Below are 22,932 nucleotides of genomic sequence, written 5' to 3' on the forward strand. Positions count from 1 at the left end.
GGGACGCGCGTTTTAATAGGCCTGTGGGTGATCCATTCACCGAGGAGTATAACAATCCTATTCTAGTTCTGGTTTGGTAGAAGTACAAACATGGTCAAGAATCACAACCAAAAGTACTAGAACATTGAATTGTTGTTGTAACTGCAAACTTTACTGCATGTTAAACCACTGAGTGCAGGAGAACTACATTCGATCTAGTCCCAGCTTGGACGTGCTTTACCATCTCTGCACACCTCTCCATGTTAAAATAGTTATTTCATTTTTGTGTTATGAACTTGGCCATGACGTATGAAGTCATTGACGGAGGAACCCAAAGTGCACAGAGTAAGTCACAGACATGGGGCAAATTACAAAGAATATTTCTGGTGTGCCATTCAGCATATCAGTAATCGGTCATCTCCAAGATCACGATGGCTTCAGTGGCCTAATGGTTAGACAGCCTCCGAAGTCGGGAGATCAAAGACTTCAAAAATGGTACTTGTTGCTGCCTCTCTTGGCGATCAGCACTGAGAGATTTGAGCAAGTAAACATGACTGGTTGGTCAGGTGCCAGTATAATGTGACTGGGTGGGGTGTCATGTCTGGTGTCTTCAGCATTACACTTCCGTGGTGGTAGCACTTTGGCAGCATGGACTCGCTCTGCCACAAGAAGACAGTATATGTACACACACCCAATGACTCCTCATCATATGACTGAAAAATTGTGAAGTATGATGTTAAACTCCAAGCATTCATTCATTTATTCATTCTTCAAGATCACAGAGAATGATGAAAGCTTCAAGATTGCCTATCCAAGATTAAGACAGAACTCATGGCTTGGATTTATTTATTTATTTATTTGACTGGTGTTTTACGCCGTACTCAAGAATATTTCACTTATGTGACGGCGGCCAGCAGGTGGGAGAAAATCTTAATAGCCATGCAGCTAAAATCTGCTTCATCTTCTTTTCACCATAAACTTGTTTCAATGTTAATGTGCTGCCTCACTGTATTCACAGTGCTACCTGACCTGAAACATCATGTTGATGACACCAGACAGGACATCCTATCCAGAAAGAGTGTACAGACACCAATCCTGATGTTTCAATTTAACACCGTTTTCCTTGAAAACACCAAGCATGGGTTCTTTCCCAAAGACTTGGTACGACAGATTTAATGTAACTTATGACTTATGAAGATTGGCATGATAGCTACAAAAACAAAAAATTGTGACAAACTTATATGAAAGTAAACCTCAGGCCTGAATTCTTTCCTTAAGTTATTGTTGTAATGATTCATTTTCATGTCTAATCAAATTTCAACTTCAAGAAAATGACCAACCAAACCAACAAAAACCATCAAGAGCTCTCATTTTCATCTTTATTTTTGTGTTTTCTTTCCAGCATGAAAGTGTAAGGTATCAAGACTACTAATATGAAAACACTACATTTATACACATTACTAACATAAAAATACAGATTTGCTACACTCACTTTCTGTTTTTGTGGAATGCACGAAGAAATTTTAGTCCTAATTTTCGACTGATTAGGTTTATTTTGTCGAAATTATGGCAAGTCAATTTTATTTGATCTATGTCTAAGCTATGCACATTCTACAGGCATGAAGAGTTTACACAATCTGAAGCAGATGTCAGGACTTCAACTGTTGCACCACCTGACAAACGACAGAAAGAAAAACAAGTGAATTAGGTCAAGTTACTATAGGCACTCAATTTAATAATGGACAAAGGCTAGTTTACAATACGTCATTTTTGAGCTACCGTATGTCCTTGGCACTGCAAAGCGGATGTCCCATTGAAAAATGACACTGCTACTTTACCGCAAGATAGGGTTAATTGTCTATCTTTAACCATGATAGTATTCATGCCTAGGTGAAACCTTCGCCAACATATCAGTACTTTGGTAATATCTTACACCAAAACCTACACAAAACAAGACTGATCTAATCATGTTTAATTTGTTGTCTATTTTCTATGTACCAGTTCATACTAACACTGGCAGACTGACCCTGCCATGCCATGAAGTGAGGAGGCCACAAAGGAATGTTACTATGTTGTCCTAACATCTCATCTCAAAACATGCATATTAAGATGAAGTCAACAGTGTCTACCATGAAAACAAAACAATTAGAATTAGTTACACTAGAAAATGCAGGCAAGTTTTTCTCACTGAATGCCCACAGCAAACTTGATATAAATTTAGCTGCTGTAACCGTGTCAATGGCACAACAGTAATTTCAGTGTTACACGATTACCTCCCTTCCCATGCACCTGCACCCCACTATCAACCAATGAACGTGTTACAAGAATAACTCACCTTATTTGCTGCTTCGAAACTTGTTATCATCTTCTCAAGCTCTAATTTGTTCATTTCTAAAGACACAGCCTTCTTCTTTTCGCTCTCTCTAATGTTCAGATCCACAACAAGAAGGGGCTCCTGAACTGTGGCCAGCTTGTCACTGGACATAGCCAACTGTTAACACACAAAAACAAGAAACTATACCTATCCTCATCCAAAAATAGTGAGGTATGCCTTACAATACACTTCCAGTGAGTCCTAAACTTATGTTAAGTTAGATAATGTGCATATCCATGCACTGTGCTATACTGCTGACACAGCCCAGAAAAACCAAGAATTATAACCACACAAATACACAATGATGAATGCTCACATTGAAATGGGAATTAGCACAATTTTCATAAATCTACAGCAGTAAAAAAAACACACAGCAATGTTACAATAGGCACAGTTCATTACAAACCTTCATTTGCCAGTCAAAGTCCTGCAGAGAGGCATTTGATATCTGTGTGGTTTTGGATCTGAGATGTTCACGCAGTTCATCTGATCTTGACAGGATCACTTCTGTCAGTATTTGTTTCTGATCTTTTGATAATTCACTCACACTGTTTTCTATCTGAAGAGTAAATCCAAAAACACACTTCAACAAAAACAATATCATACTGAATTAAAACAGACCTGTTTTTTCTCATTTGAATAATAGAGGTAAGTACAATAAATGTGAGTTATATTAGAATGCTATGATACAACTTCTATAACTTAACAATACATTTTTATAAAATATGTACAATGTTGTAAATCCTCTACAAATTACAACATGACCACAACATAATAACTGGTCTAAAATGTTATGTATGAAAATCTACAATGTTATAACTACATCTCCATAACAAGATGTAATCTTCATCTATTTATTTACGGTTTTACCTAAAGCATGTTTTAATCTATCTGATCATATTTCCCACATTTGAGAAGTCAAGTTTACATGAAAGAGAAATATTGGAGTCGAGAGGAAATGCTTATATCTGACAGACCTTCATCTATAATCTGCAGAAGAACATCTGAAAAATGGGCCTCAGAGGCTAGATGTTTTTAAAGGGAAAATATTAAGTCTTTTTAGTAATAGGGGCTACTAATTAATATGTTAAACCTCACTGTTGAGGATTCCTACCTTATCTTTGGTCCAGCCATGCTTTATAGCTTGTTTAATAAAACTCTGGCATGTGTCACTGACATCCCACCAGTCCTGCAAATCCCATGTCTTCATGTAGTCCTGATACCTTACACATCGTCTCTCACAAATTCCATCTACCAGCTCATGGAGAAGCTGGCAATGAAAGGTAATTGGAATGGTTGTCATTTTATATGCCAAAAAAACAAGTAAATCAAAACTATGTAGTGTAGTACCTTCCAGTGATGGCTCACGATATATAGGGTTAAAAACAAATGTTTCGTAAATTTTTCAACTGGAGTGTTTGTTCTTGCTTAAGCAAGTACTGCATTTCAAATAAAGTTTAGCATTTTTCAAGTGACACATTCTGCTTGATTCTGACTGATTCATCCACTTTTATTCAGACAATGCAGATGTTTTGTCAGAAAAACTTCAGTGTTGGCATCAAAAGTATCATTTTAAGACCTCTGTGGGTCTGAAAGTGCATTTTCACATATCAAACTTCAGGTGAAATACATGTACAGTGACTGTGTATTTATTTATATGATTGGTGTTTTCTCTTACACCACAACAGTCATGTTTATGAATGAAGGAAATCAGATATCCTAAATCAGCCACCAATCTTCATCTTCAGGTTCCTGAAAAGCCCTTGACCTCAAAACCTTGACCTGGATAGCTGGCTAACAGCCCATTGGGTGTTACCTTTATTTATTTATTTACTATTTAACTCTAACTATAGTTTTTGTTTGGCCAAAGATGGCCCCTGTCGAAAATCAGAGCGCACTCCATTTAACAACCTAATGAACTTTCCATGGCAGGTTGTTATGGCATTTGGGAAAAAAGCATTCAATTTTGATTAATTAAATTAATCAATATTGCAGACACTTATGTTCCTCATCATTTTGTCTGTTGATTTATCACAAGCACAACGTTGGTCGGTTATTTCCTGGGCTGTGTGGGTCAGAGATTCCTTGGTGATGCTCAAAGCTAATGGCCGTATTGACAGCCTCGATATATTTGACAAGTGCTGGTGACAGCATCAGGTTTTTGAACAGGGCGCGCTCTGATGTTGGTTTGTGGCCAATGTGGCTGGACAAAATTTTGCCAAACCTACAAATGTCACCTCAATCTTGGACGAGTCATCAAGCCCTCTATGTCAGCTGTCAGCTTTAAGTTATAAGCCGAGTTCGGATTTTCAGGAATCTTGTGAGTTCATGACAGTTCTTGTGAGTTGAGACATGACAGGGTGGGGGCTCTTGCAAACTAATGCAGCTAAATGGTGCCAATGGTCTGACAGGCCCGGCTCTGCGAGATGTGTCTTTAGTCTAGCAAGTACCGTAAAATCTCGCCTTTTAGCTGCATTAGCTTGAAAGAGCCCCCACACTGCCTCGTCCACATCTTCCTGAAATGCCGATTAAGGTCATTCTGCAAGATGGGTCAGAAGTTGGGGGTCACGTGACCATCCTTTCATGCCTAAAATAAAATGGCCGAACAATGTTAAGACATTGGGAAAAAAAGTCACCATTTGCCACTTCGCTAGCGACCAGTAAGGTCTGGTTGCACAAAATAACATCATGAAAGCTATGAAGAAATCCTCAGTCTTGGACTGAAAATTCTACAAACCTGACGGATACAAGATCGCTGACTGTGATTCAAAAATAGGTATTTTACTATGCAATGACGGTGGGACGACCGTTTTCTTCACCCCACGCCGTTTGTTGCTATAGAGATTACTTGGTCTATAGCTTCTGATCCGTTTTACAGAATTAAAATACCAACACTAGACTAAATTACTTATTTTTTTATTTTTCCATAGCGTTCTATTTTTTATCTCACAAAGTTTGCTTGTTGACGAGGAGTGGTCATTAAAATATCAGCTCTGATCTCGTAAGACCTAGGCTAGCATGTGACACCACGTCATAGTCCTCCGCGAACTATTCAGTGTCCAGATTTCATCGCAGGATAATTTCCGACCGATGCCAACATCCGTAGCTGAATAGGAAGGAACCGATTACTGAGACCCTGCTTTTTTCAGAAAATATGTGAAACTTGAAAGCACACATACGAACAAATGGAGGAAAGAAACAAACCTTATATAGTATGTCGTTGTCACATTTTGACAACACGCCCACAGGAATCGAGCACCTGTCACCCGCCATTGCCCTCCGCCATGCGGGTTTTTGCTACGGCTTCTGTGATTGGCGAATTGGTATAATGCTGTCCAATGAAATGCCTTTAATGACAAAGTGGGTCACGTGTTCTGGGTTTGTGCGTGTTTGTTCTGGTATCGTAACAACGGAGGCATTAGGAAATGTCAGGCTGGTAGGAAATTCATCGATGTTATGAAGGTATGACAGCTGAGATTAAAACTCAAGTGATGTCCTAGCCTTTAGATTGTCAAAGGAAAGTGACAGTGGCATCTAAGGATGGAAAAAGTTTGTTTTAACGTCGACGTTACAGATTTTTAGGAAGACATTTCACAACACGCAATACCGTCCACAGCGTGGGACATTTTTTTTTCTGGACGTCCCATTTGCGGAAGTGTCATCAAACTTAAAGGAGTTGGCCGGCCAGCCTAATGGATTTCCTTTTCTGTTTACTACGACGATTACACAGCCGAATATGACAGGTTGTTGTGTTGTGTCATCAGGATATAGATTGCGGACAGGTTATACTAGCTAGGATCTTATCGGAGCACAGATGGCCTCAGTAACACAGAAAAGAAATGGCATTTGTGGTATTGCCTAATCAAGGTGTGGTATTCCATCTCAAGAAAACATTCAACTAGTGATGGCCCCGAAAAGGGGGTAGTCGTCACAGTGTTGATTTATATTGCCAGAAATCTAATTAAGGACAGCTGAGCAAAATGGGGAACATATGCAAAAAGTTGTTCTTCACAAACAAACCAGGGCCCAAGGTCCGGACAGTTGTTCCTAATCTGACTCAGCCAGAAAATTTACCTTACCGCCACAAAAACCATCCTAACAGAGAGTATCCGTCCAATCGTGTCAAAACCACGAAGTATACCATTCTGACGTTTTTACCCAAGAATCTTTTTGAACAGTTTCATCGTTATGCAAACATATATTTTATGATGGTGGTGTTGCTTAACTGGATACCTGGTGTTTCTGCTTTTGGGAAAGAGATCTCCATGATACCTCTCATGTTTGTTTTATCTGTGACTGCTGTTAAAGATGCTTACGAAGATTTCAGGCGCTATCAGTCAGATAAGCGTGTGAATGCAGCATCATGTCGTCGTTATTCAAGGTAAGCCATTAAAGGAAATTTAGAATGAAACGACCCTTTATACATCTAAAGCTCAGAAAATGTTGACAAAGCCTGGTTAAATTCCCAGAAATGTTTTTGCTACTTGTATAGAAGAATTTGTCATAACTCTTATTTTGACATTATATAACTACATTTTTTTTGTGTGTGTGATCTCAATGGGGCAGATCTTCAAAGCTGTGACTCGAACACTGTCAGAAAATGTGTGTAACAACTTGTTTGATGGCTTGTTTATTAAAAACAACTTAATTGTAAATAAAGTTGGTGGCAGCTAAGGTGTGAAAGTACATTCCACTGAAGTATGTAGGTAAATTAACACACACTCGCAATGCAACATGTAGCACACTGTGTAACAATTTGTTAGTGTTTTAGCTTTCAGTGGATTATCACTTCCATGTATACTGGATGCACAACAGAGATTGGTGAACATACTTGTAGGCCTATGTATATATAAGTATGAAATCTGATTTTGTCATGTATTAACCACACAAGTTTACAATGTGGTAATGATGACTGAAGTAGTCATAACATGTCTTCACTTTACCCAGGAGCTAAATTGGGCTCCTGGTGATTTATTGAGGACAGCTCCAGGTCACTTGACCTCATGCTGTGGCACCAATTATCTGTTTACAGACTAAGCAATTGATGGCCTTGGTTAATTTGGATGGATTTGACTGGTAATGTAGGGCTTTAAATGAAATCTGGGCTAGGACACAAAACCCCAATATAAAACACCTGTGTAACCATTTGATTATGAACTGACAAAAGCATGTTATATAAAAAGCAAACAGACTGAGCACTGCTTTGTGCTTGTTTAAGCATGTACTGGAAGATTATGTCATTGATAAATATGGCATGTGGTATTAGAACTTTAACCAAGGCTAGTATAATACCATTGTGAGCAACTGGAGTAGATTCATTGCCACCATCTATTATTGTGTTATATGCTCATGCCCCAACACATACATGTACATGAAAACTAACTTGATAGTCACCTTATGCAGCCCACATGGCAACATTGTTTACTTTATTAATTTGTTATACATGTATACATTGCCGTCCAAGTAGGCAGAAATGTAAATTACATATTGTTACATATATTTATTTAGATTCAGTAATTTTATGACTAGGAAAATCACTAACCCGGAATAAGTGATTATTATTAGGACCTTGTAGTGGATTTTGGATGTGTGCTTGTAGACCTGATGTATAAGAAAGGCAAATCTTTCTACAAATTCTATTTGATGGGATGAGTTTCAGTTTTGGTTAACTACTGATTATATTTTCCATGCAGGTCAGGTTGAAATATTGAAGATAAACGGACAGGCTGGGCAAAACTATTGCTCGCTCACCAAGAAAATCAATCAAAAATGAAGTTTCTCTGTGTCTTGTAGAAACAGTCCTCTTATGCTGTTAGTACAAGAGTATTGCGCAATGCTTTTATATTGATCTGTTTGATATCCTTCCATCTTGGGAGCGTGTTTATCTTGGGCTTGTGCATTATGCTTTGGTCTTATGAGTATATGTACACACATGATCAAATTCCACAGAACTATTTCCATTGCAGTGACCAATATTCTCTGCCTCGTTGACACTGAAATCGATCAGTGTGCAAGTGGTTAGTGTACAAAGTGGTGAAGAAGATTACATATGAGGCCATTTTATTATTGTGTCTCTTGAAATGAGAAAGTCCAGATGTGAGAATGAGAATTGCACTACTTTGATTGGTGGTTGGTAAATTCAGGCCTGTGCGCAGTGTAAGTCCAGATGTGAGAATGAGAATTGCACTACTTTGATTGGTAGTTGGTAAATTCAGGCCTGTGCGCAGTGTAAGTCCAGATGTGAGAATGAGAATTGCACTACTTTGATTGGTGGTTGGTAAATTCAGGCCTGTGCGCAGTGTATCCAAAAGGGGGTGTTCTACTTGGTGGGTTTTCGCTGTTGATATCTAACTTGTTCATTTTGTTCTAGCATATCTAGCAGGGGGAGGTATATGAGCAGCTGTGACAAACATCACAGGACTTTGGGTTGCCTGTGTAATGTTTCTACAGGGTCTGGTGATCAGGAAAAGTCCCCCAGCCCTTCCAAAATCAAGTGTGTGTTCCTGTGTAGAATGAGCCTCTCTACAGTTACAAGTGTTTCTTATAAACTTGAGGCCATCGTTAAAAATTCCCTGTCAGGAAAAATAAAAAGTAAGTGTCTTAGATCTAAGAGGGTCAGTTAACTAACACCCAATGAAATTTTTTTTAAACATGGCCGAAGAAGTGTGATTTGTTGAAACATTCCATGTGTATGTGAAGCATTGACTACAAAGAGACATGTCAGAAGAGAGCTTGATACCTGTTTTAGCTCTGCTTGATTCACATGAGTGTAGAAAGTGTCCTGGACAAGTACGCAAGGAATGAAGTAACTACATATATTATTTTGTTTTTCATTGGATCATAGATAGCTACTGAAGATTCCTGGTAACTGGCTGAGACTTTGTTCAGATGCCATAGGGTGCTGTAGCGTTGATTGTGCTGAGATATAGCTGTAGCAAAACTGTAGTCTGTGTAGATTCTCTGATTCTCTGATTGTCTGTCCTCGTCTTCGCTGTTAACTGTAACAGGTACCACAGTTGTTTGTGAGGTTTTATGCAGACCCATGTGGTGATTTTCTTGCATGCCTGGCCTCTACTGGGATTTTCTCGCTGGCTCGTTAGAGTCATGATTTCCTTCATGGACAGGAGAGTGATGATGTAAATGGGTACACTAAGGCCTATCAATAAATCAATAGACTCGTCTTTATTTGTTACCTCATTGACGACATCTTTCTTCTTTACGTAACACGATCCACTTAATCCAGTAATAATGCTAATAACTGTCTGGAAGGTAAACCAGCAGGATATAAGTGGTAGTTCTCAGGCAGTTCTAAGATGTAAAAAAAAAATTGTGGAGAAATCAATGGTAAAAATTACAACTAAGGATGGTTTATAATGTAACAGTATTCTTACCTGTAATTAGTATATATACATGTTGGCTGTATTATACTTCAAAGCATAAATATCAAGTATCTGCTAAGGCCGCCATCATTTTTGTGGGATTACGATGGGTATAAAGCCCTCTATCACATCATTTGGTAAATGTGTCGTTCGTCTTTGGTTGTAACATTAGGCTGTTATTTACATAATATGTACATGTCTTTGTCATCTGTGCTGCTTTCAGTAGCTGAAATACCCTATACATATGTATCAATAATCATGCCCTATGGTGCTGTAGCATTTTGTGGACAGAGATCTTAATTTGATGGGAATATCATGTCTGAATTAGGGGGATGCTTATCAGTACATCAGTCTGCCATTTACAGTCTAACTTTGTTAGAATAGTCATTTATAGCTACGTAGGGCAAACTAGCACTTGGATTTTAGGGCTTGACAATGACGGGAAGAAAGTTCTCCTATTATGCGTGCCCTCACCTGAAACTCTTTCTGTAATCGGCTGTTAAATGCGTGAAGTCCACAGGTCTACCCCACAAAAGTTGAAATTATTGAGTTATTATTTTACTACAATTGTTATATTTCTATGAAATTTATGTAGCTGACCAGATTAGTGCTTCAACAATTATGTATAAGATTATTATATAGGCCTACATGTGTACATTTCCTGAAACGTAATTCAGTTGTGATTTGGCTTGGTCTCCCTAACCTGTTTTATGTGGCCAACTGTCATTTGCGGCCACTTTTTACGTGTCCCTTCACTGGCCGCATACAACAGGTTTGACAGTATACATTTTGCAGAGCCCAGAAATTAGCCAGCCGAAACAATGTAGTTTTGTCTCCAAAATCAAATGAAAAAGGTGCATACATTGCACTGAAATTTGCTCTTTCATATGTGAAAAATTTGAGGAATTTGAGGAATCATTATAAAATGATTTGATTGAGGATAAAATTTTCATAACTAAGTAATAATTGAATTTACCTTCAAATCCATGCAAACCAGCACTTTACATTTAGCTGATATGTCACCGGAACCTTACAGCATCTGTTTGTTTGAGCCTCAAGGAATATCACTTGCACTGAATTTAGTGGATGAAGTTTTTAAGCAGTTTATTAAACCATCATGTCCTTCCACAGCCTTGGATGTAATTTGGACCTTTTTGTAGCAATGTTTTTGGTGTTTTTCGTCAGTTGTAACTTGGCTTCTGTTAAGCGATATGAATTGAGACTTGTAAACGCCTGGCAATGTGTCATCTATGTAACATGCTCAACCTTGTGTTCCACTGAGTAGTTTATTTATTTGATTGTTGTTGAAAGCCGTAATCAAGAATGTTTCACTTATACGCGCAAGAAACCCACAACCATCGGCAGGTTACTGGAGAGGAAGTCGGCGTGAGCTGGACTTGAACTCACAGCGACCGCATTGGTGGAAGGCTCCTGGGTCATTACGTTGCGCTAGGGCACAAACCAACTGAGCCACGGAGACCCCCTACACTAATTAGGTTAAAGCAATACACGAGTAGTGTAACTCCGAAAAACGAAAGACTCGTTTCAAAGCCATTATAGAGTATTGTTTAGATTCTGTCTGGCTGTTATGTTATCTTGCTGTTTGTATTCTCTTGTATCTATCTCTTATGTTGAGTCACACTACTTGTGTATAACATGTAGCAGGTGTAGGACCTCATACGGTACTCCAGCTGTATATGGTAGAACCTCATATGGTACCCCAGCTGTATATGGTAGAACCTCATACTGTAGGACCTCATACAGTACTCCAGCTGTATATTGTAGAACCTCATGGTAGAACCTCATACTGTAGGACCTCATACGGTACTCCAGCTGTATATTCTAGAACCTCATACAGTACTTCAGCTGTATATGGTAGAACCTCATACGGTACCCCAGCTGTATATTGTAGAACCCATATGGTACTCCAGCTGTATATGGTAGAACCTCATACGGTACCCCAGCTGTATATTGTAGAACCCATATGCTACTCCAGCTGTATATGGTAGAACCTCATACGGTACTCCAGCTGTATATGGTAGAACCTCATACACTACTCCAGTAGAACCTCATACAGTACTCCAGCTGTATATGGTAGAACCTCATACAGGACTCCAGCTGTATATGGTACAACCTATACAGTACTCCAGCTGTATACGGTAGAACCCATATGGTACTCCAGCTGTATATGGTACAACCTCATAGTGTGGCTTTCACTTTAATACCAACTAGTGGCTGTTGTTCATCAAATGGTATATACCACACACGTTCATGGTGATATAATTTCTTGATCAGACATAAAATGTCTTTGCCTTGAATTGAACGATTAAGGAATTCGAGCCAAATTGAGTCTGGGTAAACTACAAATTGTATGATTACCATTATGTAATGCAAAGGCCAAAGACCCATCAACAACTGGGGTACCCATACCTGTAGTTGATTTGAACTGTTTTTTTTCCATGATAAAACGTCAGCTGTACACACTGTTATTCTGTATCTACAGTATATGGTAGAACCTCATACGGTACTCCAGCTGTATATGGTAGAACCTCATACGGTACTCCAGCTATATATGGTAGAACCCATATGGTACTCCAGCTATATATTGTAGAACCTCATATGGTACTCCAGCTGTATATGGTAGAACCCATATGGTACTCCAGCTGTATATGGTAGAACCCATATGGTACTTCAGCTATATATGGTAGAACCTTCAAAGTGGCTTTGAAAGATGAGAGCAGTGCTGACCTAGTTATCGTCAGAGAAAGCAACTCGGCTTAAGCATGGTGTTTCAATGATTTTACTGTATTCATTGTATGCAAGAAAGACATAGGGCAATTTAAATTCTGCAGTTCCAATAAATTGAATGAAAAAATTATATCCTAAGATTTAATTTGTTGTAAGCATTGCCAGATGAGATGCCGCCTTCTCATTCCCATAGACCTTCAACATCCCTGATGAATTTTTCACTGACGGTTATATTTGTTGTTTAGCAACAGGAGGCTGACTAAACACTAACGTGAACGACAAAAAGTGTATTTGTATAATATAAACAGCATGTCTAAGTAGGCCTAAGGTTTACTGGGGGCCAAGAGGGTATGCTGCTGTCTGACATAATTTGTGATACCGTAGTTGAATAATCTGTGGTGGCCTGTAAATGATACTGTCCCACAACACTGTGTGAAATGGCCCTACGGCTACATGTAAATAAATCAATCTCAAAAAGATGTCTTATGCAGGAGCTCTGTGTTATCACATGTCACTTCATGGGGTGAATGGGTAAAGGCTATGTCACAGCTTAGTCCGCATAATCTGATAGCAATGTGTTTGATTGGATAAAATTCCCAAGATGTCTGCCTTGATTCACACCTGCCATTTGTGCAGTATTGTCATTTTGTTCTACATATTATTCGGTGAAATCTCATTAAAGTAAGAAAGTATGATACTATTTAGAAAGCTTGTGTATCCTACTTTCGACTTGAATATGTTTTAGCCAGGTGCTGTCTTATCCTTTAAGGCAGTGGTAATGTGCTAAAGACGTACATGTTAAGGTATGTACGGTAACATATACCCACCTGGGATTATCAGGTATGTTGGGTAGCGTATATCCACCTGGGATTATCAGGTATGTGGGGTAACATATATCCACCTGGGATTATCAGGTATGTAGGGTAGCGTATATCCACCTGGGATTATCAGGTATGTACAGTAACATATATCCACCTGGGATTATCAGGTATGTACAGTAACATATATCCACCTGGGATTATCAGGTATGTACGATAACATATATCCACCTGGGATTATCAGGTTCGTACTGTAACATATATCCTCCTGGGATTATCAGGTATGAACGGTAACATATGGGACTTTCAAATGTCTGATTTCTCTAACACAGGCTAGGTACAGGCTCCTCTAGAACTAATCAACAGGAAATGATATTTGAAAATCAAATTAATTAACAATCCCAGACATATTTTGTCAGCTTTTTGAAGCTCAAGGCAATCTGTGTCATGATACCTACATGTAGCACAAGTGAAACCTTGTGAATGTGATGTTATTCCGCACTAATTTAGTCTCTGTGAGTGTTATCACCACATACACGTAGGCTACTGTATAGGCTGTCTGGCATAAAGCCATGTGTGCTTTATTCACCCTTGTTGGGTCATGTACAGTATTAATACGGATAATATTCCTGAATTGTGGACAAAGAAAGCCAGCTACAATTCCCTTCTGCGCTCAGTGAATGGGAAAGCCCTTCACTGCAGCTGTGTCATGTAGCCTGCTATCAACCCCATGTGGTCTCTATTGACCTACTTACTGGTATACATCTATACACCTAGGGGTGTGTCTGGTGTCTAAAGCTTGACATTCCCAGCTGGTTAATGACCCGCTACTCACCCTTGTATAATAGGGTCAGTTATGTATAGGTCACTTCCTCTCAAGCCAAATCCAGTGATGACCATGGCACTTTGCTTTCTGACCTTCTTAATAGCACAACAATGTTGGTTAACATTGACTCTCTGGGATGAAATATATATCTTAGGTGCTAAGTAGGTTTTATGTTTCATTGTGTTACAGTAAATATACCTACAGCTAAGTTGGTCTAGCCCATTGCCCATGACCACACTGATTCAGGTTCACTGTGTCTGTGAAGATGACATGGGATTAAAGCTTCATTATAGGCACTGCCATTGATATATCTATGGGCTAGTTATGTCTCATTTTCATTTTAGGCACTGTCATTGATATATCTATAGGCTGGTAATGTTTCATTTTCATTTTAAGCACTGCCATTCTTATATCTTTAGGCTGGTCATGTCTCATTTTCATTTTAGGCACTGCCATTCATATATCTATGAACTGGTCATGTCTCATTTTCATTTTAAGCACTGCCATTCATATATCTATGGGCTGGTCATGTCTCATTTTCATTTTAGGGACTGCCATTCATATATCTTTAGGCTGGTCATGTCTCATTTTCATTTTAAGCACTGCCATTCATATATCTTTAGGCTGGTCATGTCTCATTTTTGTTGTAGGCACTGCCATTGATATATCTATAGGCTGGTCATGTCTCATTTTCATTTTAGGCACTGCCATTGATATATCTATAGGCTGGTCATGTCTCATTTTCATTTTAAGCCCTGCCATTCATGTATCTCCAGGCTGGTCATGTTTCATTTGATGTTATGGCCTATCTGTGTCCAACTTGTGTGTAATAACATGGGGTACATTGTTATTTTTTACACACCTCTGCAATTAGGGGGAGCATATGTTGTGACATACAAGTAGTGTGACTTAGATGTTATAGCTTATATTTGGTCCTTCTGTCCATTTGTTGGTGTTCATTTCCGGGCTGTGTTGTGTCAAACAGTTTTCTATGTAGAATTTTAATTTTTGGTGGATACATACAAACTCAGATGACGATGTTTCGCGACTCACATTTGTCCATTTTAGCAGTTGTCATGGTAACCAGATAGTCATTTTCCTTATATACGATATAAATAGACATGATTTGGTGTCCAAGTTCTAACTGCAACATTCTCTGTAGAGTTTTAATTCTAGCTGGATACATAGATACACATAAGACGATGAGTTGCGACTCACATTTGTTCTTTTCCACTGTTTTCACGGTAACCAGATAGCCATCTTCCTTATATGTACTAAATAAATGAATTTGATTTTCATGTCTGGGCAACAACCCCTGCACCTCCCATCATGGGTTATACTCACAACAGTGCTGCTGGTATTCTTGTATACATTTCAAACAAATACATTTGTTGGGACGTATGTTGTGTTAAGACTGAATTAATACAGTGAATCATTTTGTATTTTTTGAAATATTATACATGTAATTTGAATGTATTAAATCTAATTACGTTAATTTGAACTTTTTCTAACTTTTAACTCTGCACTTCAACTGTGTGTGATGAGTAATTAGCACTGATATTATATCACCAGTGTGGACTTTTGAACTGGTCCTTCAGCAGAGTCAATCTGTCAGTCAGAGATAGACTGATCTACTGAAACAGATACTGGAGAACAGAGACTACACACAGAAATAGAAATGATAGCAAAGAGTTATAATTATTGAGACGTGTCAACATTTTATTGGAGGTTTGTTAGGTTAGGGAAAAATGGGGATACACTTGTGTCACTCTGTATTCTTCCACCCGTACATGTTACTCCTAACTGCCATCATATATTTGTGCATGTGAAAAGTGTAACACCAATATATTGACAAGTACACTACGCCCATCGCATAACTTACCTCATTGGTCGCATATTCACAACACGTTGACCGCAGATGGAGCACAGTGAAGTCTTGACTTGTTCACGACTTGTCTTTTCAAGTGGAAACATACCTTGAAGAAAAGTTGTGGCTCACCTGGGGATTGATCCACGTCGTGAAGTCCATGGACGAACTGTTTTTCGGCATTTATGCTGTTTTATTGCAGATTTTCTAAAGATAAAACAAATTTCAAGTAAAGCCGCCATTTTCCGCCAGCCTGCCGTTTCATGTTCTTTCTTTTTGTAAAACCAAGAAAAAAAGCATACAGTGGAACATTAAGAGTGTAAAGTAAAAATATAAGAAGTAAAATAGTTTTACAAGAACCATCCTTTCATTGCCAAAGAAATAAATTACCAGTACAACAAAAAAAAATCGGACTTGCCCTTGATTTTGTCACTTATGAATGTAAAATGGAAGTTGAGTCATAGTGAAAGTTTTTTTTTCTTGTCACTGTTCTGCTATCTAGCTTAAATTTTTTAATGTGAATTCTTTTCCCAGAGAGAGTAGTCACTTGTTCACCCACAAAGGAGTAGGAAGAGGAGTTAAAAAGTCGCCCAGCATCGCCATTGTCTATGTGACTAAACTTGAAGATAATGAAGGCTTAAAGTGTGATACAAGGGCTGTAAAACTTATTTGAAATAAAATACCGAGAGTGTTTTCTTCCCTATATCTATAGGCTGGTCATGTCTCATTTTCATTGTAGGCCCTGCCATTCATATATCTATGGGCTGGTCATGTCTCATTTTCATTGTAGGCCCTGCCATTCATATATCTTTAGGCTGGTCATGTTTCATTTGATGTTATGGCCTATCTGTGTCCAACCTGTGTGTAATAACATGGGGTACATCGTTATTTTTTACACACCTCTGCAGTTAAAGTAAAATAAAAATATAAGAAGTAAAATAGCTGTACAAGAACCATCCTTTCATTGCCAAAAAAATAAATTACCAGTACAACAAAAAAAAAAAAATCAGACTTGTCAGTTACCTTTGATTTTGTCACTTTTGAATGTAAAATGGAAGTTGAGTCATAGTGGAAGTTTTTTTTTCTTGTCACTGTTCTGCTATCTAGCTTAAATTTTTTAATGTGAATTCTTTTCCCAGAGAGAGTAGTCACTTGTTCATCCACAAAGGAGCAGGAAGAGGCGTTGAAAAGTCGCCCAGCATCGCCATTGTCTATGTGACTAAACTTGAAGATAATGCAGGCTTAAAGTGTGATACAAGGGCTGTAAAACTGATTTGAAATAAAATACCGAGAGATTTTTCTTCCCTATATCTATAGGCTGGTCATGTCTCATTTTCATTGTAGGCCCTGCCATTCATATATCTTTAGGGTGGTCATGTTTCATTTGATGTTATGGCCTATCTGTGTCCAACTTGTGTGTAATAACATGGGGTACATCATTATTTTTTACACACCTCTGCAGTTAAAGTAAAATAAAAATATTAGAAGTAAAATAGCTGTACAAGAACCATCCTTTCATTGCCAAAGAAATAAATTACCAGTACAACAAAAAAAAATCGGACTTGCCCTTGATTTTGTCACTTATGAATGTAAAATGGAAGTTGAGTCATAGTGAAAGTTTTTTTTTCTTGTCACTGTTCTGCTATCTAGCTTAAATTTTTTAATGTGAATTCTTCCCTATAAGCCAATCGCCGATCACAGGCAGGCAAGGGAACGTTGCTGGACAAATATACCCATTTTAAGATAACTTCACTTCACCTGTCCCTTATCTGTTTCTAGTTTTCATTGTGTTTAAACTTGGTTCTGCATGTATAGAAATACATGATTGACTGCAACAGGTTAGACTGGCGAATTCGCTTTGTTTTGACAAAGTGTACCGAGCAGATGGATTCGACTTGATGTGTGCTCGCTCATTGTTGTGAACCTTTTTCGCAAATCCACAATACATTAAAATGTTTTGGGAAATATATTCACCTCCACTTGGCCCCTTCTTCATGGCTGTGAAAAATTCACTGCCAGTTGTTGAAAAACGCCCCAGGATGCCTCAGGGATCTCGTAAAAGCCATTGGCTCGATGTGTTGCAGAAGTGTACAGTGAAACATTTTACAAGGTTAAGATCAGATCATTAAGCTTGACTCGCCCGCAGATCGGTTGCTTAAATCTGCAGCTAGGCCGCAGTGAAATTGCAGCCCAGGTGTGGATTGACTGTGTCTGAAGCACAGTTTGGGAGGAAGTTACATGTTGCGTGTACTGTAGATAGGTAAATGATAGAGTTAGGTTGCAGCATGTGGAGTCTAACCTTTTCTGAAGTGTTTAAGCACTTTCACATGGACTTTTGATGTTTGTTACAGGTCAGAAGGGCGCTATGTGAGGGCAACGTGGTGTGAGCTGCGGGTGGGGGATTTTGTTCACCTGTCCTGTAACGAGATTATCCCTGCTGACATCCTCCTCCTGCGCTCCAGTGACTCCTCCAACGTGTGCCATATAGAAACCAGTAACATTGATGGAGAAACCAATCTCAAACAGCGCTTCACTGTCTCGGACAGCAGCAATTCTGTGAGTACACACTGTCTCTGACAGCAGCAGTACTGTGAGTACACACTGTCTCTGACAGCAGCAATGCTGTGAGTACACTCTCTCTACAACAGTAGCAATATTTTGAGTACACACTGTCTCTGACAGCAGCAATATTGTGAGTACACACTGTCTCTGACAGCAGAAATGCTGTGGGTACACACTGTCTCTGACAGCACCAGTGCTGTGAGTACACTCTCTCTATAACAACAGCAAGAATGTGAGTACGCGCTTTCTATAACAGTAGCAATGCTTTAAGTACACATTGTCTCTGGCAGCAGCAATGTTGTGAGTACACACTTTCTATAACAGCAGCAATTCTGTAAGTACACATTGTCTCTGGCAGCAGCAGTGTTGTGAGTACACACTTTCTATAACAGCAGCAATTCTGTAAGTACACATTGTCTCTGGCAGCAGCAGTGTTGTGAGTACACACTTTCTATAACAGCAGCAATTCTGTAAGTACACATTGTCTCTGGCAGCAGCAATGTTGTGAGTACACACTTTCTATAACAGCAGCAATTCTTTAAGTACACATTGTCTCTGGCAGCAGCAATGCTGTGAATACAGGCTCTCTATAACAACAGCAACACAAATCCTATAACATCCAAACAAAAAAGTACACACTCTCTATAACAGCAGCAGTATTGTTAGTACACACCTTTATAATAGCGGCTTACTTGCCTTCGGTAAGTCGTCTCAGTGAAGCAGCACTAAATAAAAGAGCGGTGGAAATCTGTCCTGCAACAAGGAGGCACATTACATGTACATGCACCCTAATGATTCCTTCGTCGTCATATGACTGAAAAAGTGTTGAGCACGATGTTAAACCCCAAGCACTCACTCACTCACTAGGGCAGGGTCATGTTTTGTAATGGGTCAGAGATCTCCAACTTTTGTATACCCCCAGTGACATTGACCAAGCTGAGTGGAAGGCCAGTGTGCCATATATAAAAATTATTATGCCATGTTCTGTACAGAATGGTAATTAAATGTTTGACTTATTATGCCATGTTCTGTACAGAATGGTAATTAAATGTTTGACTTATGCCATGTTCTGTACAGAATGGTAATTAAAAGTCTGACTTATTATGCCATGTTTTGTACAGAATGCTATTAAAAAGCATAAACCTTTTCTGCTGCATGGAATGGATGTCCGCTTGAGTTCTTTTCTCGCTCATTTTCGACAGCAAGCCTACATTGGCACACCCACAAACACACGCACATGTACTTAATGTACTTGAAAGTAAGTAAAACTTCAGGAAAGGAAAAAAAACAAGCTTAGTGGAAGGTGCCGGTTAAATAATACGTCAAGGACACTAGCCGTCAGATATGTATAATAGAGGTAGATTTATATTATATGAGGTGTTGTACCCATGTGTATTATGAGCCTGGGACACTTCTGCTCTGAGATTAAACTTGCTTGGGCAAGGTGAACACAAACATTACGTTTTTCCCCCGGGCTCTGTCCAGTTTCCTCCCACCATAATGCTGATTGCCATCGTATGAGCAAAATATTCTTAAGTATGGCATAACAGACCAATGACTACAGGAACGAAAGCATCACTGCTAGTTATTGTGGTAGTTACAAATAATCCATGTAACTCATTTACTGTGAAAACATTATACGTTGAGCCCTGGTAGATATGGTAGTTGATGCACCAGTTATTTTTATTTAGTTATTATTTTTTTTTTGCAACGTAGGGTTTTACTTATCCATTTTAAGCTAGCATATAAGAAGGTGAATCAGAAAGTGAAACAAGATACAAGTATTTAGTCTTTGCATGTCATTTATAAAGTTTTTGCAACAGCATAAATGGAAAAAATGATTTTTGGCAACTGTATATACAGGTAGCAAGAAATTAATAACATATATACATAATTTCCACTCTAACTTCATAATTATCTCAATACTCTATTTTATTGCTCATTCTTTGAGTATCTACAGGTTTTTGTTTACACTATTTTGTGTTCATTATTTTGTGGATCGACAACATCAATCTTTGTAGACTACATGACGTTTTGCACGCTGTAAACATCTCTGTTGTGTACATTTTCTTGTTAGCCTGTTTAATACTATCCATGTTTGTTGTTTAAATAGACAGATTGCAGTACACTACCACTAGCCACTACATTTACTTATGTAAATCAGATATGGTATTTCTGCAGCCCCTAGCTTCCAAGTTCGCTCACTGTGATTGTATAGCCTGATAGTCTCTCGTGGGTGGGTCACATAAGCATTTCTATCATGCTCATGGTAACAAAGCTGTTGTAGACATTTCAGGGATACTTTGATACAGAAGCTTTTCACACTCCATTTTATTTATTTTCTGAAAAATGTTTTACTGCTACAATGATAATCGTAGGGTTTGAGGTACCTGAGGCACCTTTAATACTAACCTCCTGTCTTATACCCTCTACCAAACATGCAGGTGAACAATTCAATTGGAGAATTTTTTTATTATTTCTCATGCATTTGCTGAATATATCTGCACATGTAAGCCTGTCAGCATGTTGTTTGACTGATACAGAAGTGTTTAAAGATTTCTGGTTTTTATGTTACCGGGTTTACACCTGTTTCCACTCATTGCTGGTGGTCATGTGTTTGTCTGGATGTGTTGGGACTAGATGTGGCAGCTGTCTAACCACAACTGTTTAACAAGGATAATGGAGGATTACATTGTCTATGTGGTAATCTCCCCAGCCACAACCAGGCATGAAGTTATGTTTAATCGTTTATAGCTGGCACGTACATAAGTTAACTGAACAACATGTGTACATCACAGACAGTGACCAAGCCCTAGTCATAACTGATTACTGGATGATCTAATGTGAACTGTATTTCAGCTAACATTTGAATTGATTTTTGCTGATTCAGTCACCTCATAGGCAACTTAGGAGTTCGATTTCTTATTTCTTATCAGAAATGTATCATCTTACGGCCTTTATTTCCTCCTTTAAGTTCATTTTTACATGTCAACTTTAGCTGAAATACTACACTAATTATTGTTGTGAATTTATTATTTAAGTTAAAAATAAAATCAGATTTGGTATTTCTCCTGCCCCTTCCAATTTCACTCTCTTTGATCATACAGTCTAATTATTGAGCTTCACTACATCAGCAGAAACAGTACTGCATGTCTGTCAAGTCTGATTGTTTAAATTTGTCCAGGTAAGTTGATGATTATTGTAAGTGTCTTCATATAAATGTTACAATATCATTTTTGGCATCATGAAAAACAAACAGAAGAAAACACAGGAAAAACCCAAAACAGGTTAATCATTTTTAATGGGCATGTAGGGTAAAAGTGTTGTTTTAGTTAGTACATCCAAAATGCCTGAGAGCTAGAAGATAATGTTGTTTAATAGTGAGTGAGTGAGTGCTTGGGGTTTAACGTTGTACTTCACAATTTTTCAGTCATATGACGATGAAGGAATCCTTAGAGTGCATGTAATGTATCTCCTTGTTGAAGGATGAATTTCCACTGCTCATTTATCTAGTGTTGCTTCACTGAGAAGACTTACCGAAGGCAAATAATCTGCGCCACCCGAGCCATTATACTGATACGGGTCAACCAGTTGTTGCACTATCCCCTCCATGCTGAACGCCAAGCGAGGAAGATACAACTTCCTCTTTTAAAGTTTTAGGTGTGACTTGACCTTTTGTGTAATAACGTAATGTCTATCACAGTTTACTTTCAAGACACGAGCTGATGTTGGACAGTTGTTGTAAATGAGTCACTTTTTGAAAGCCTGCAATTTCAATGATCTTACATGTATAAACATGCTAGCAGATATAGGGGTCCCTATATAGTCTGCCTGGACACAGTCACTTTTATGGTATGTTTTAATATTAGCTAAGTCATCATACATATCGGTGCAGTATACTAAGTACAGGTAAGCCCACAAATACAGGTGTACATGGTACACATGTATTGTTGTATTGATTAGTACGACAAAGGACAGAGATGTACGTGTCTGTGTTGGAGTGATGCCGTACTTCAGGGATGTATTTCACATATGATTTAGATTCAATTTGAACTGGTGTGGGATAAATTAATGGTACATGTGAATACAGGCTTTGAGATGTTGCTAATCATGGTATCACAGACCCACATAAATACCTGTGGGGAGGCTTACTGGGGCACCTGTTAGCTTATTCCCGCTTTGACACAGCCACCTTTGTGAAGCTGACTGGGTGTGGTTTACTACTGGTCAATGTGCTGAAATTCTCTTGTGTGTAACTCCTTACATCCAGGTGTGCAGGATCTCTTGTAGGAAGAGTATACGAATAGCTGGATTAATTCTTTACTACATGTTCAATGTACCAACTACGTTAAACAGTGGGAGAAGAAAGTTTTATATTA

The 22,932-nt window shown here is 38.5% G+C and overlaps 2 protein-coding genes across 4 annotated transcripts in view; one reads left to right on the forward strand and one right to left on the reverse strand.

Annotated features, from left to right (window-relative positions):
- Positions 1 to 1,318: 1,318 nt before the first annotated feature.
- On the reverse strand, positions 1,319 to 5,630 carry LOC135473129 (COMM domain-containing protein 8-like). Of its 3 annotated transcripts, none has more exons than XM_064752959.1 (5): positions 5,558 to 5,630; positions 3,468 to 3,623; positions 2,760 to 2,912; positions 2,315 to 2,470; positions 1,319 to 1,652 (listed from the first exon to the last, which is right to left on the reverse strand). In XM_064752959.1, the coding sequence occupies exons 1-5, from the start codon at positions 5,624 to 5,626 to the stop codon at positions 1,629 to 1,631; spliced, it is 558 nt and encodes a 185-aa protein (XP_064609029.1). In that variant the 5' UTR covers positions 5,627 to 5,630; the 3' UTR covers positions 1,319 to 1,628. The 3 variants fall into 3 exon arrangements, with proteins under 3 accessions (XP_064609029.1, XP_064609031.1, XP_064609032.1); XM_064752961.1 differs by lacking the exon at positions 5,558 to 5,630 and adding an exon at positions 4,591 to 4,721; XM_064752962.1 differs by lacking the exon at positions 5,558 to 5,630 and adding an exon at positions 4,582 to 4,694.
- Positions 5,631 to 5,763: 133 nt separating this feature from the next.
- LOC135472321 (phospholipid-transporting ATPase VA-like) overlaps positions 5,764 to 22,932 on the forward strand; it is a 53,554-nt gene continuing 36,385 nt past the window's right edge. The window contains exons 1-2 of the mRNA XM_064751781.1: positions 5,764 to 6,734; positions 18,343 to 18,547. Of these exons, the coding sequence (XP_064607851.1) occupies positions 6,334 to 6,734; positions 18,343 to 18,547 (606 nt within the window). The 5' untranslated portion in view covers positions 5,764 to 6,333. The remainder of the gene's footprint in view (positions 6,735 to 18,342; positions 18,548 to 22,932) is intronic.

The sequence above is a fragment of the Liolophura sinensis genome, chromosome 8 (assembly GCF_032854445.1).
Source record: "Liolophura sinensis isolate JHLJ2023 chromosome 8, CUHK_Ljap_v2, whole genome shotgun sequence".
Classification (NCBI taxonomy): Eukaryota; Metazoa; Mollusca; class Polyplacophora; order Chitonida; family Chitonidae; genus Liolophura; species Liolophura sinensis.